Here is a 14,762-nt window from a genome sequence, read left to right as displayed (position 1 = left end):
AATTCTAGTGTCAAATCATATCAAATGTGATCTCAGGACACTTTTCAGAAAGTGGGGTTAGGGGACCCCAAAAGGGGTCCCAGGTGGTCCCCAACAAAAAAGGGAAACATTTTTTTCATTCAAGTGTTTACTATAATTTCAGCCATAATACATCATATCATATTGGATGTGATCTCAGGACACTTTTCAGAAAGTGGGGTTAGGGGACCCCAAAAGGGTTTCCAGGGAGTCCCCAGCAAAATGGGGAAACCTTTTTTCATTCAAGTTTTTACTATAATTTCACCCATAATAAATTCTGATCATATCAGATGTTATCTCAGGACACTTTTCAGAAAGTGGGGTTCAGGGATCCCAAAAGTCCTTAAAGAGGTTCCAGGGGGTCCACAGCAAGAAAGGGAAACATTTTTTCATTCAAGTGTTTACTATTATTTCACCCATAAGAAACGCATAAATATTCGGATTAGTTTTCGGATTGGAGGTGTGGCTACAACACCGAAATTTCATCTTATTAAAGGAGACAGATCATTCATGTTAAAGTCAGATCTAACTCAGGATGGAAGGAGTCTGCAGAATAATCACCGGCACACTGCTGCAGACGCTGATGTCTCTCAGGGACTTCATCTCTCGGTTGGATGTACAGCTGCGCCACGAGGAGCCTCACGGGCTGGTTCTTATCATTTCAGGGGCCAGAGAGAGGCTCGCTGTGATATCCGTCACTAGACTGCTCATGCTGATGTTCAACGCCAGAGGAGCAGAGTAGCAGAGTGAACACAGCGCCGTGTGCGCCGCGGCTGGTTCGTGGGACTGAACGAGACTTGCTTCCTCAACGTGAAACTGTGCGGAGTGACATGACGACGCGATCTCAGCGCTGAAGGGGAGGAACCAGAGCGCGGTGCTTTCAACTGCTGCAGACACCACCACCACCACAACAAGAAAAAGCACCGGCCGCGCTGTGCTCCGGAGAATGCCTAGGATGACCATACATGTATACTCAACAAATCATGAAAAACTCTGACAATGAATACAATAAATATATTTTAGTAATATTTCTCTGTTGTCATGCTTTTATTTTCTATCGAAAACTTCGGCCCAATGACAAATAAGAGGTAACCAATGAATGAATATTGTTACTTAAACATATACTATCTGGTTAAAAGAAGATTTTCATTGGGTCATACTGATCTCAAGACATGGAGAGATGCAGCCACACACATTATTTAACACACATCATTTATTTGTATAGATCAGGGGTTCACAATATTTCTATTTCACAAGCATGGTAAATAAGATCAAATTAGATACAATACTTCAAACTGACAACAAAACCAACTGTAACGTAAAAACCACATGAATGAAAGACCTGGGCAGCTGCACTCTCCTGCTGATTCATGCCTGTGTAACCAGCAGCGGTTACTTTTACGCACGGTCCACAGAAGCTCTCCATGGTGATTATGAGCCAAGATGAATCCAGAGCTTTATTTCAATTTTTTCAAACAAGAACATTTTACCTTTTCATATTAAGGATGTATTATTGCTATCCCCGAGGATTTCATTTCTCCACCTGTGCAGTAAAGTTCTGGATATTATTCCTCGGTCTTATCCTCGCCTCCTGTCTCTCAGTCTATGGCCACACTGCTCCATCACGGAAGTAGAAAATCCTCAGCGGTTCACAGCGAGTCTCTCTCCGTCCCGGTAAATGGTAACAAGCAGCCCTCGCAGCAAAGGCCGCTCTCATGCCGAGCTGAGAGGCAGCAGTCTGCTGGAGGGACGAAGAAACCTCCGCCTTCCTCTCCTTAGAAACATAACAATCTTCGATTTCAGTGTTAGGATTCAAATGGGTTGACTCGGAACTGTGACCGATATTTTCTTACTACTCCAAAAATGAAATTCTAGTGTCAAATCATATCAGATGTTATCTCAGGACACTTTTCAGAAAGTGGGTTTCGGGGACCCCAAATGTCCTTAAAGGAGTTCCAGGGGCTCCCCTGCAAAAAGGGGAAACCTTTTTTCATTCAAGTGTTTACTATAATTGCACCCATAAGAAACGCAAAAATATTCGGATTAGTTTTCGGATTGGAGGTGTGGCTACAACACCGAAATTTCATCTTATTTAAGGAGACAGATCATTCATGTTAAAGTCAGATCTAACTCAGGATGGAAGGAGTCTGCAGAATAATCACCGGCACACTGCTGCAGACGCTGATGTCTCTCAGGGACATTTAGCAAATTTTCTCACATTTGAGACAGAAATTCCTGTATAACATGTTACTTTTATAAACATATTGTGGAAAATTGGGTAACACTTTACAATAAGGTACACAAAAAACTAGGTAGTTAATGATTAACGAATGAGGAATGAAGTTAATTCATGAGTAGTTACTGATTGACTCTGTAAAGTGCAACCTTGAGATACTTGTACTTTACTTTTTATTATGCAATTTTAGAGCGAAATATTGTACTTATTACTTATATTAAGCTGTAACGTAATAATAAATAAAAGCAATGCTTTTAACCAGTGGTTCCCTTAAAAGGTCCCATGGCATGAAAATTTCACTTTATGAGGTTTTTTTAACATTAATATGAGTTCCCCCAGCCTGTCTATAGTCCCCCAGTGGCTAGAAATGGCGATAGGTGTAAACCGAGCCCTGGGTATCCTGCTCTGCCTTTGAGAAAATGAAAACTCAGATGAGGCGTTTTAGAATCTGCTTGTTATGAGGTCATAACAAGCAAGGTTACCTCCCCTTTCTCTGCTTTGCCCACCCAGAGAATTTGGCCAACCCATGAGAGAGCGACATCATGGCTTTCATTGGTCAAGGCCACACCCCCACCCTCCACCTTGCCCCTCCCACTCTTCTCCTCAATAGCTTCAGACACAGAAATGGCACATACTAAGGAAAGCTCATCGTGGGACTGGCTCTAGTGGCTGTAATTCTGCACCAAAGCTGAATTTCAGGAAAGAGACTTCAGATACAGTATTAGGGGACCACTAAGGTCTATATAAAAGCATCCAAAGAGCACCATGTCATGGGACCTTTAAAAAAAAAAACAATGTCTAGGCTTCTTGTTCATGTTTTAGACGACTATCAGTTGTTAGCAGAACAGAAATCCACCCAAACAACATTCAGTGAAAGTTGATTTATATAGTTTAATACCAAAATGATTCCCTTTAAATCACATCGGAGTAAAGAGTGAAAATAAAATAGACAGTACAGCATCTGGAAGCATAAAAACCTATTGCAGTGAGTTCATCATTTTTCATAAAACCCTGAATATGTCAGAATACAACTCAAATCTACTTACATTCAGATAAAAGTACTATGAGTTAGATTCAGAGTTCAATTGCTGATAGTTGATTTAAAGATGCTTAAATGAAAAAAAATCTTATTTGTAAAAGAAAAGCAAAGTCAGCCAACAAATCTGTAGCAGTCTTGTGAAGCTGTAACACACATTACACTCCGTACAAACAATATTTCTGGGTGAACAACTTTGCTATTCTTAGATCTAGAGGTCTTGGGGAAAGTTTGTATCTATATCTAAAAAGGTTTATCCTCTGTATGGTGGCCTTTTTAGGACATCTGAAGCCTTGTTGTTTCAACTTACCTGACATGTTCTAAATGCAAAGCATCTGTGTGTTCTGATGAACTAAAACATTCAACAGATTTGTGGTTCTGTGTATAACAGCGTCCCGTAAAGGCACCGCGGGTCCCAGCTGTCAGGCCAGTTTCCGTCTGCAGGCTTTTTTTTCTTCTATGGTCCTTTTCTCCAAACCTCCTGTCCGGATATAAAGGTGGCTTCGACGTTGAGGGCGTCATCGAGCAAAACAAGGTCTGCGAACACAGTCAGGGTAAACACAATTAGCGTTTCGGCCCATGCACGGCAGAGATAGGGATTCTTTTATGCAGTCAATCCTGACCTGCGTCTGATCCGTAGTCCAGGGTTCCCTTCCTGTGGCTGACACCCAGAAGTTTGGCAGGATGGAGCGAGGCAGCTTCCAGAGCTTCCTCTACACTGCAGCCTGTTCATAGAAAGCGTGGTGTAGTTGTTGTGGAAGTTAGGGGTTAAATAAACCCCTAAATAAATAGATCCTGTTATGCAGCTTAAATTCTCTTCTAACTTCAGCAGGATTCTGGGATTTTCTGTGTTTTAAAATACTGAAGAATATTGTATATCGTGGAAGACAGATGCCCTCTCTAAAGCAATGTTAATTTATGATAAATTATATGCAGTTCTGGTTTTGAAATCATTTAAAAAGGCAACAACTCTCAGGAAGTCCCGGGAAAAGAGAGATATATTTCCAGGAAGTGATCATTTTAAAATTCCAGGGAAAACTCTTGACCCTACACAAAGGACACAGTAGTAAAATCATATCTCTTTCCAACATTGTTTTTTTTTTACTATTATTTGGTATGATATTAAACTCACCTGAAGCATGTTTAAAGTGCCGTACACACATGTCCATCGTGGCAATGCTGCCGCAGAGCGTCTTAGTGCCTAAAAGAGAGAAAGAGTTCAAAACAGAGAGGTGTCAACTTAAGCTCACATTACATGACTCTCACAGTGGTCGGATCACTGCACTGTCCACACTTAACAACTTGCCGTTTTGTAATCTGGAGTCTTTCTTGTAATCTCTGTTGTGGTTTTCACAATACATGATTGAGCGGCGACAAGGGAGAAGTGACACAGGACATGACGTAATACCATGAAGAGCGAGACGGGATTTGGTTCCAAAAATGGATGTCTGCCAAAAACGAGCGCTGCAAGTTGTTGGTGGCTGATATGCAGCAATAAGACAAGGAAGAAAAAATAAAGAAGGGTGGGGGCATCACCCTTCTTTACTTTCCTTCTTTATTTAGGGGTATCAAACTAATTTTAGTTCATGGGCCACATCCAGACCGATTTGATCTCAAGTGGTTTCGGACCAGTATGGGTCATGATGAGTCTGGTTCGGAATATTAGATTCCTTGAGCACTGAATGGTGCTGTGAACACACCAAGCACACTGGCTTCCCATTTACCTCTGTGAAAGAATAGGGACTGCTCCATTTTCTATGAAAATCTGACACCTCTGTGTCTACTTTTCTTCTTTTGGACAAAGACATGTTCCACGGCCGGCTCCAGCATGAACAGGAGCCTACACTTGATAGAGTGTGGCCTGTATGTTAGCACGAGGGATAGCATATCCAGCATAGGGACTGCTAATCTCATTAGGACAGTGCCACCTTCAGTTGACAGATAGAAATAGCACTGCATTTTATTCCTAAATTGGAATTAATGACCTGCAGTTTTTACACTTTGTAAAGTCATCCAGTGGGCCGGATTGGACCCTTTGGCGAGCCAGTTCTGGCCCTAGGGACGTACCTGTTTCTTCGAGGTGCAACAACAACAACAACAACAAGTCATTTTCACATATGAACTCCGGACAATGTCCGAAGAGCAAGGTGCTGACATTGTCCGGAATTTTCCATTTGACACATGTAGCATACAACAGGAGATGTATACGTGTCAGACACATTCTCACTGGAAATACTACGTTTAGATAAGGTAAAGGGTGGCGCCTGGGTAGAGCGTGCAGGAGACAGGACATGGTGGAGATTGCAGCACCGTCACAGAGCCGGGTCGTAATTTGGTCACATACAATCAAGTCTCTTGCCGTTTTTTGAATGTAAAGTCCTTTTAATGTCCGGTCCAAATGATTGGGACAATCAGCTCCTCCGGGTAATGTCTAGATAAGTTCAGGGTTGCAGTGCATGTGTAATTATGTGAAATTAATCATTGCGTCACGATGCGGACCTGGACGATTCTGCATCGATGGAGTGACAGACCATAATCGATTATTGCCGGTTATTTTCCGGTCGCTGCTTCTTCTTTTGTTTGCCTTTTGCCTGTTATCTGCTGTGTTCAGACTCCGCTACATTCAGGAAGTGTCTTTTTTAAGTGCAGATACAGTTAAAAGGGGAGTTCATATATATCAGACTGCTTGTATTTGTTGATGAAAACCATGTGTAGCAATATATAATGATATTGAGGAGGTGAAGCATCGTGACGCATCGGATATCAAACTCATATTTAGCATGCTAGATACAGTATCTGGGCTGGGTCCACGAGGCACTGGCACGTGCGTCTTTGAACAGTTCACACAAAGCACCCGAGGGCCGATGAGCGAGTGCCAGGCCAACGCTGATTTGCCTCTGATGTGGGAATTTTGTCGTGGAGCTCCAAAACACTGTCGGCAAGTGGAAAATCAGGACCAATGTTGTGTAGTGTGAACTAGGCATAAAGCTATATTTGTGTTACCTCCATACAAGCGTCATAATTAAAAATAAAATGTATCAATATATTTCAAAACTGAAGAAAAACTTGAAACCTGCGACGTAAGCGTGAAGACCCTGGATCTCAATGACCTGCTGACCCAGAGTGTGACGCCCAGGAGGGAGCCCCATCGCTGTAATCGCATCCGTCACCAACACCAAACCTGGAGGTGCAAACACATATCAAAGGCATCAGTTTAGTTTTTTTTTTTTTAAACATCTTGAAAAAAAGAACATGTATATTTCAGTACAGGCAAAAAAGAAAGCAAAAAAATCCTCAGCAAACATATCTTTCAAAATGATTGTAAATGATTCAAATAGGGATTCCCATGTTCAAAAAGGAGTAGCAAGAAGTTAAAAAAGTTTTTTCTATTTTTGTGCTTTAGTTAAATCTAAAACAATGTAGTTCTCTACTTATTTATATATGTATACATACAGATAGTATGCATGCATACCTGCACGCACAGATATACATGTATACATTCACGCAAAACACACATATATATGTATACACGTTTTTCTTTTTCGGCTATATGACGACAGGAAGTGACATCAGGACTTTGGCTGTCTATAGTTCAGTACTCTTTCCATCGACAACAACAACCTCCACGAACCTGAAGGGTGAGCTCTGTGGGCGATGCGTAGGGCCGCAGGGTTAGTGTGGATCCCGTCAGCTATCATGCCGTAGTAGACTGTCCTGCCTGCAGGAATCTGGTCGCTGGTCAGGAGACCCACTATACCGGGGTCCCGATGGTGGAACTGGATCACAACAGCAAAGAGAAAAGCAGATGATTTAGGGAGGGAGGGAGGGAGGACTGGCAGTTTGACTCCCAGACGATCCCCCTTCATACAATCTAACGCCGGCTACACACTGGCTGCGTGGCGTGAGCGTGGCGTTTCTGTTGCGTGGCATTTTCTATGTCTTTGCACACCAGAAACGTGTCTGACGCGGTGCTGCTGCTGTTTCCCATTGATAAACTGCACTCAAGCAGTAGTATACTTCATGTTAAACATGAATATATTCTGATCTGATTACAGCAAAGACAACGTCGGCAGTATTGACAGGGGCAACATTTGAAAATCTATAATTATTTATTACATTACATTTATATCTGCATTTATGCCAAAACCTAGAGACTTTCAAACATCAAAATGTAATTTATTAATATGTATTTGTGTAAAAATTACATATAAACATCTTTTCGTATTCTATTTTGCCTGGAAACGCTTCCAACACGCTTGCGTGTTGCGTGAAAAAACAGGCGTTGGTTCTATTTCTAGCAGGCACGCGTTTTCGGGACGTGCGTGTCACGCAGGCAGTGTGCAAGCTCTAACCTGTTAACATGCGAGCCGAAATAAAAACAGACACGCCACACCGCTGACACGCTCACGCCACGCAGCCAGTGTGTAGCCGGCCTAAGCATTGCACTGAACTGCACCTCCACTCTACAAATTGTCTCGTGATTAGGGGTGGGAATCACAGGGTACCTCACAATACAATACGATACATGGCTCCCGATACAGAGAATATCGCAATACAGCAATTCTGCGATAATCAATGTATTGCTAGACAATCCTATAATGATACGTCACAATATCGTAACTATGAATACAAAATGCCCATTTTCATTGCAAGACCAAACTGTTCAGTCTGTAAATAAAAACTACAGAACTAAAGAGCAACTGTGGGTCCAGACTTGGAACTTAAATGTGGCATTTTCCTCAAAAACCTCTTCCTCTTCGGCTCAAGATTGTTTTTACCTTTTCTTCTAAACGTAATTCTTAAGATCACGCGGTGAAATGTTATACGCTGCATTCCAATATTATTAGATACAGGCTCTGAGAATCCGAGACTCACAGGCAGCATGGCGTTAAAGAGGTGAGTGATGAAGGAGGCTCCGTGATGAACAGCTTCCTCAGCCTGGGACAGGTTGGCCACAGAGTGACCTACATGAGGGAAATAGTACATGAGTCAGAGGATAAATATACTTAACGGAACTTCATTGTGTTTTTTCTTCACTCAAAACAAGCTTTAAAAATCAGTCTGGCTTAGGGATACGAGTGATTAGATGGTGCTCACCTAACGACACAGTGATGCCCCTCTGGCAGAGCTCCTTCACCACCGATTGGCTGCCGCCCAGCTCGGGAGCCAGTGTCACCATGGCAATGTTGTCCAGGCCACCGTAGGCCTCCATCAGGTCCTTGATCCCTCCGGACTGGAAGGTCCGAAGAAACTGCTCCGGGTGAGCTCCTTTCTTCTCCACGCTGATGAACGGGCCCTCCAGATGAAAACCTGCAGATATATACAATATAAATATAGATATATGAAATATTTTAAAGGATAAGTCAGCCAATTGTGTGTGTTTATCACAGCCTGATATGTCTTCTTCACGTGTGCCATAAAAACACATCAACGAGCCACACTGTTGCACTGGCTGACATGTTCCTTCTTTACCATGAACACACACACTGTAGTTTATTTTTTTTTAATCAACCCCACATACACCATCCTGCCACAAAAAAAAACAAGTTCAGGGCTATTTTAATGTACACAGTGCCATGGTTAGCATTGCCTCTGCTTTATCATCTATTTTATAATAAATTGGAGAATGGGACCATAATTTACAAAATGTACATCATTCTGTAATAAAGTACACTTGAAACTAGCGATTGAGACCATAAAGTCATTATGAAGATGTTTGCTGAGGTAACACATCAAGTAAGAAGTAGGATTATTTTCTCATAGACTTCAATAGAAACACTTCTTTTTTTGCATGGAGTGGTTTTGCCCCCTGCTGGAAATGAGATAGAATGCAGGTTTAAGGCACTTCTGCATTGGCTTCACTTATCAGGCCCAGAAGCTTTGTTACAGCTTCATTATTATTATTATTATTATTATTATTATTATTATTATTATTATTATTATTATAATACAGTCTAGAGTTTAATAAAATACAACACATCTTCTCTGCGTCCATGCTGTTTCCGCATTACGACTTAAAGCTCATGAACAGTGACATGAAGTCGGAAGAATGACTTCCCAACTGTGGAAATGGGACTATCCCAGGAGCACTTGAATGCACCATAACTAATCTTACCAAGAACTCCAGCTCCATGCTCTCCTCCATCGCTAACTTTGATCTGAGGAAGAACCTGAAACACACATTTTAGTTATGGGGGGGGGGATCAATGACTGTAAGATTGTATGTGCAGCAGCTTCATCTCACAAATAATAAAAACCAAGAAAATCCTTTTTAAAAAGCAACATTACTCCGAAAAGCCAGCAGTGACACTTATTCATTAAATACAGTGTGAGAACAGTTTGATGTACTGTAGAGTTCAGTGCTTGAAAATGAGCGGAGTCTGATCTATTTGTGGAAGTAATTAGTGTCAGACAGCAGCTAATTAGACGACCTGATGTCTGTGTGCTTTACTGACTTAATCCTGTCATTATTTACTTTAAAAAGGTGTTTAAATTAGAGCTGCAAAGATTATTCGATTAATTGACAACTATTAAATTAATGGCCAACTATTTTGATAATCCATTCATCGGTTTGAGTCATTGTTTTGATTCCAGCTTCTTAAATGTGAATATCTTCTGGTTTCTTTGCTCCTCTGTGACAGTAAATATAATATGATATGAATATAATATAATATGAATATCTTTGAGTTGTGGAAAAAACAAGACATTTGAGGACATCATATTTGGGCTTTGGGAAACACTGATCCACATTTTTAACCATTGTCTGACATTTAATATTTGTTTTCTGACAGATAATAATAATCGACAGATGAGGCTAGATATCACAAAAGTGTTGTCTTTTCCTGGTTTTAAGAAATGTACTTTTCTAAACTTTTCAGACAGTTCTAGCTGTTCTATTATTTGCCTTTACTCACTTATCATTACATCCACGTTACGGTTGATCATTTATCAAATATCTCATTGTGTTAATATTTTGTGATGCAATTATCAACCCTACAATATCGTCGCGATATTGATATTGAGGTATTTGGGGATATTTGATTTTCTCCATATCGCCAAGCCCTACATGCACATGTAAATTATTCTGTCTTCCGTCTGTCTGGAGCCTGATGTGGACTAAGGAGAAGAAACCTAAAGTACTGATTGTATTGGTGTTGGTGTAACCTTGTGGTAGACAGCGGGAGGAGAGGTGACCAGAGTGGGACAGAAGGACGTCACGCCGTGCTGCAGGATCTTTTTGGCCACAAAAGAAACTCCACTGCTGACGTCGTCGGAGGCCTGAGAGAAGTCAATGCCGTATCCTCCTGCGTGGAGAGGACAGACTGCTGAGGACATGTTCCAGAAGATCGATTTCCAACAACACAGAACATATTTATGTCCGCCCCAAAAACTAGACTGAGAAACCTGGTTAACTCACAACATGCGTTTGAATTTTATAAACATCCACTGTTCAGCTGTGGAAATCATTTACGTTTATAGCAGGACAATAGTTGCAGTTTTGTTTATTTTGAATCTTTGGGCAGATTTCTTTTATTTGCCAGTATTTTCTCGATGATTATATTATTAATCATTTGGTCTGTAAAATATCGGAAAACGTGTTTTTTTTCTGAGTGTGTGTGTTACCATTGATCTGAACGTCTATAAAGCCCGGGGCGATGATGCTGCCTTCACAGTCCACACGCTTGTCGGCATAACCCTTCTCATCAAAGAACAGCTTCTCTGGATCTAAAACCTTTCCTTCACGCACCCATAGGTCATCTCTACGCACACACACACACACACACACACACACACACACACACACACACACACACACACACACACACACACACACACACACACACACACACACACACACACACACACACACACACACACACACACACACACACTTTGTATTTCTACTTTACTACATCTCAGGTAATATTGTACTTTTTACTCCACTCCATTTGTCTTGACAGCTTCATGTAGGCTACTTTTCAGATGACCCTGTCATCATGTTTCTGTGATGTGTTGATTTTAAATGTAACATTAATAAACTGTAGAATGAAGTGTTCCTTTATGTGTTGCCAAAATTCTCCTACTAGATAAACTCTTTAAAAAGCCTTTTTGGATCAGCTGATAAATGCCAGCCTGACAAGCCAGACCCACATCAAATGAAATTTGCTGCACCTAGGGTGCGTCTAGATTTCTAGGCTAGATAAATGCATCATCACAAAGCTAGTTTTTCTGACACCATGAAAAGTTGACTTTTTAGAGATATAGGGTTCTCACAGGACAGCGACGCTATACATACATATGATGATCTTAAAGAACATGATGCATTGATGTAGACTTGTAACTACCAAACAGTATATATAAGAGTTAAAATGAGCACAAACTTAAACATCTACAGCAGTAAAATGCAACATACACATTAATACAGGGTAATATTAATCCAGGAAACACGTGTGTGTGTGTGTGTGTGTGTGTGTGTGTGTGTGTGTGTGTGTGTGTGTGTGTGTGTGTGTGTGTGTGCAGCCGGTGGTCTCTCAGTATTCTGCAGTTGATGAACTGAGTGATGGCAGCGTCAGACACTGACTTGTTGGACGGCATGTTTTTTCTCTCAGCAGACGAGTGGAGACAAACTCCGTCCTCTCTGCTTCAGAAGACTGAAAGACGCAGCAGAATAAATCAAAAGTCCCTCTCTGTTACACAAGCAGAAATGTCACCTAAACTGTCAACACTGTCCGTTTTCTGTTACATTAAACAAAGCCTAATATTACTTTGTTGCCATGACACCCGGGCTGCAACTAGAAATTACATGAATTAATCTTGATAATCAATTAATCGTTACTTTTTTTTTTTTTTTTTTTTTTTTTTTTTTTTTTTCAAGCAAAATAAAAAGTGCCCCTTAATTTAAGCTTTACAGTTGCCATCATTTTCTGCTTTTTCTTTGTCTGATGTGATAATACACTAAATATTTAGAGCAAAAACACATTGGGAATTTTTTTACAAGCATTTTTCAAAACATGTCAGGAAACAGCAGTGGTTGAAGGAGTACTCCGATCTTTTGCTTCAGTAAACATTAATATTACAGTATAAAAATAATCTGTTACAAGTAAAGGTCCTGCATTCAAAATCGTACGTAAACAAAAATACAAAAGTATTAGCATAAATACTGTATACTTAAAGCAACACTAAAGAACTTTTCCAGCTTCGGTCCCCCTACAGGTTGGAAACGGATTTGTTGATCACATTTCATTGTCCAGTTCATTCAAACTCATAGACTGTTAATATTAATGGACAGCGCATGTGTGACGTCACCCATTGGTTTGTGGAGATCTGCTATCCTTCGTGGAGTTTGCCGTTAACGGGCGCAGCCATCCTGGTTGCGGATGTGACGATTTTAGACGAGAGGGAGGAGTGAGGGAGGAGCTGCTTACACTCTTTCACTGGCAATCACATCCTAAACCACCCCCTGCTTTATCGCCGATTTTAAAATCAACAAAACCATAATTCAAAAAATGAACATCATTCTGTGTTGCAGAAGACTTAAAACCAGCAATTGAGACCATAAACCAATTATGAAAATGTACTGAGGTAATAAATCAAGTGAGAAGTTGGTCACTTTCTCATAGACTTCTACAGACACCGGCCTCCTTTTGCAACCGTACGTGTCGCCCCCTTCTGGAATTCAGATAGAATGCAGGTTTAAGGCACTTCCGCATTTACAGCACTTCGCTGAACCGGATGCTCTGTCCATTAATATTTACAGTCTATGGTCGAACTACAGATCCGCTACCCGATCTGGCAAACTTGCATAGTGTAATGTAATGGACAATTCTGCTTCCAACCTGTAGGGGGACCGAAGTGGGAAAAGTTACATAGTGTTACTTTAAAGTACCAAAAGTAAAAGAACTTGTTATGCAGAATAACATACTATATTACTGGTATTATAATTATCAATGCATTAATGTGTTCATCACTTTAAGGTTGCAGCTGGTAAAGGTGGAGCTCATTTTAATTAATTTATATATACTGCTGGGTAGATTCATTAATCTATAATAATGCATCATAACCTTTTTGTTGATTAGGCCCATATTTTGAATTAACAATCAAAATGTGTAGAGTAACTAAAGGTGTCAGACCAATGTAGTGCAGTAAAAGGTACAATATTTCCCTTAGTTAGTGGAGTAGAAGTATAAAGTAGCATGAAATAGAAATACTAAAGTACAAGTACCTTCAAAATTGTTCAATACTTGAGTGTCTGTGACATGAGTGTGAAAGGTAGTGAATACATGTCCATACATATGTCCATCACAATTTCCTAAAGCCCAAAATGATTTTGTCCAAATAGGATATTCCGTGTATGTAGACAGTATAAGACAAATAGAAGCAGCATATAATCACAATTAAGAAGATGTAACAATGACATGTTTGCTTCATTTTGTAACCCTGGTGTGTGGAGCAGTTGAAAGTCATGCCTGGTGTACTTTCTTTTTTATTGACTACCATCACTGTCTATGATGCACCAGTATTAAATGATATCTGATATCTTATCAGTGTAGGAGGTGCAGCAGCTGACTTTGACCCCTGCTCTTCTTGATGCTCTCAAGGCGTTTTCTGAATGATGTTGCAATAAGCAAAATGTATATGAATCTACTTTAATCGTCGTCTTTCAAATATGAACACGTATACTTTATCTGGCTGTCTTTGGGAAACAATTAAGCTACTTGTGGCTATGATCCGTTATTTTCGTGAGCATACACAACGCCAAACAGAAACAGTCAATTGAAGTCGTCCATAGCTCTGACCTACTTTACATACCTTGGGAGAGAAAGAAGTCAAAAGTCTCAGAATTGGTAGAATCCAGTTGTCAATGCGGCGTACATTAAATGCGCAACAAAACACTTATTCCTGTACAATTTTAAAGTGTCCAGGCGTTACTCCGTCGCTCTTTTCCCACAAAAATATAGGAGCAAGCTGCAGTAAACTAACGTATTTTTTAACCGAGTTCGGCGACCGTACATTCCGTGTTTCCCTTCATCTATTTTAACATTAACAGGCAAAATAAATAACTATACCAATGTTTTATGTTTTAAAAGTACTTGTCTCTTGTTGCTCTGATCCTGAATCCTTTTCAGCTGAGTCTGTCGATTACACAGGGAAACGGATGTCATGTGACAGGTCAGCTGATCAAAACAAAAAATACTGTCCCTGCATTTACAGATGATGAATGCTGTAGTATTCCGACCCTTTACTTAAGTAAAAGTTAAAATACATTAATTTGAAATAGTAATTATAAAAAAAAATAATAGCCAAGTAAAAGCTCTGCATTTACAGGTTTTTTTTTTTTTTTGGAGTCACATGTGCAAAACTCTAACTACAGTCTGCACAGCAGCAGTTCGTGTGGACCAAACTCTAGTTCGTTTTTCATCGCTTGAACACAGTTTTCAAAACTCAAAACACTTATCCCATGACTTTAACCAC

General features: G+C 40.4%; 1 protein-coding gene across 1 annotated transcript; it reads right to left on the bottom strand.

Annotated features, from left to right (window-relative positions):
* Positions 1-3,125: 3,125 nt before the first annotated feature.
* On the bottom strand, positions 3,126-14,458 carry amdhd2 (amidohydrolase domain containing 2). The gene is made up of 12 exons (XM_028599570.1): positions 14,100-14,458; positions 11,806-11,941; positions 10,914-11,053; positions 10,455-10,594; positions 9,406-9,460; positions 8,388-8,600; positions 8,166-8,254; positions 6,922-7,066; positions 6,364-6,471; positions 4,423-4,491; positions 3,914-4,015; positions 3,126-3,827 (listed from the first exon to the last, which is right to left on the bottom strand). The coding sequence occupies exons 2-12, from the start codon at positions 11,883-11,885 to the stop codon at positions 3,748-3,750; spliced, it is 1,221 nt and encodes a 406-aa protein (XP_028455371.1). The 5' UTR covers positions 11,886-11,941; positions 14,100-14,458; the 3' UTR covers positions 3,126-3,747.
* Between the last annotated feature and the right edge of the window lie 304 nt (positions 14,459-14,762).

Source organism: Perca flavescens, chromosome 15 (genome assembly GCF_004354835.1).
Source record: "Perca flavescens isolate YP-PL-M2 chromosome 15, PFLA_1.0, whole genome shotgun sequence".
NCBI lineage: Eukaryota > Metazoa > Chordata > Actinopteri > Perciformes > Percidae > Perca > Perca flavescens.
This window is presented reverse-complemented; position numbering and strand designations above follow the sequence as displayed.

Coding starts and splice junctions, on each gene's coding strand:
- amdhd2 (XM_028599570.1), bottom strand. CDS start 11,885: ATGCCGTCCAACAAGTCAGTGTCTGACGCTGCCATCACTCAGTTCATC. Junction 9,461..10,454: donor CTCCCGCTGTCTACCACAAG/GTTACACCAACA, acceptor TGTGTGTTTCAG/GTTCTTCCTCAGATCAAAGT. Junction 4,016..4,422: donor GCACTTTAAACATGCTTCAG/GTGAGTTTAATA, acceptor TTCTATGAACAG/GCTGCAGTGTAGAGGAAGCT.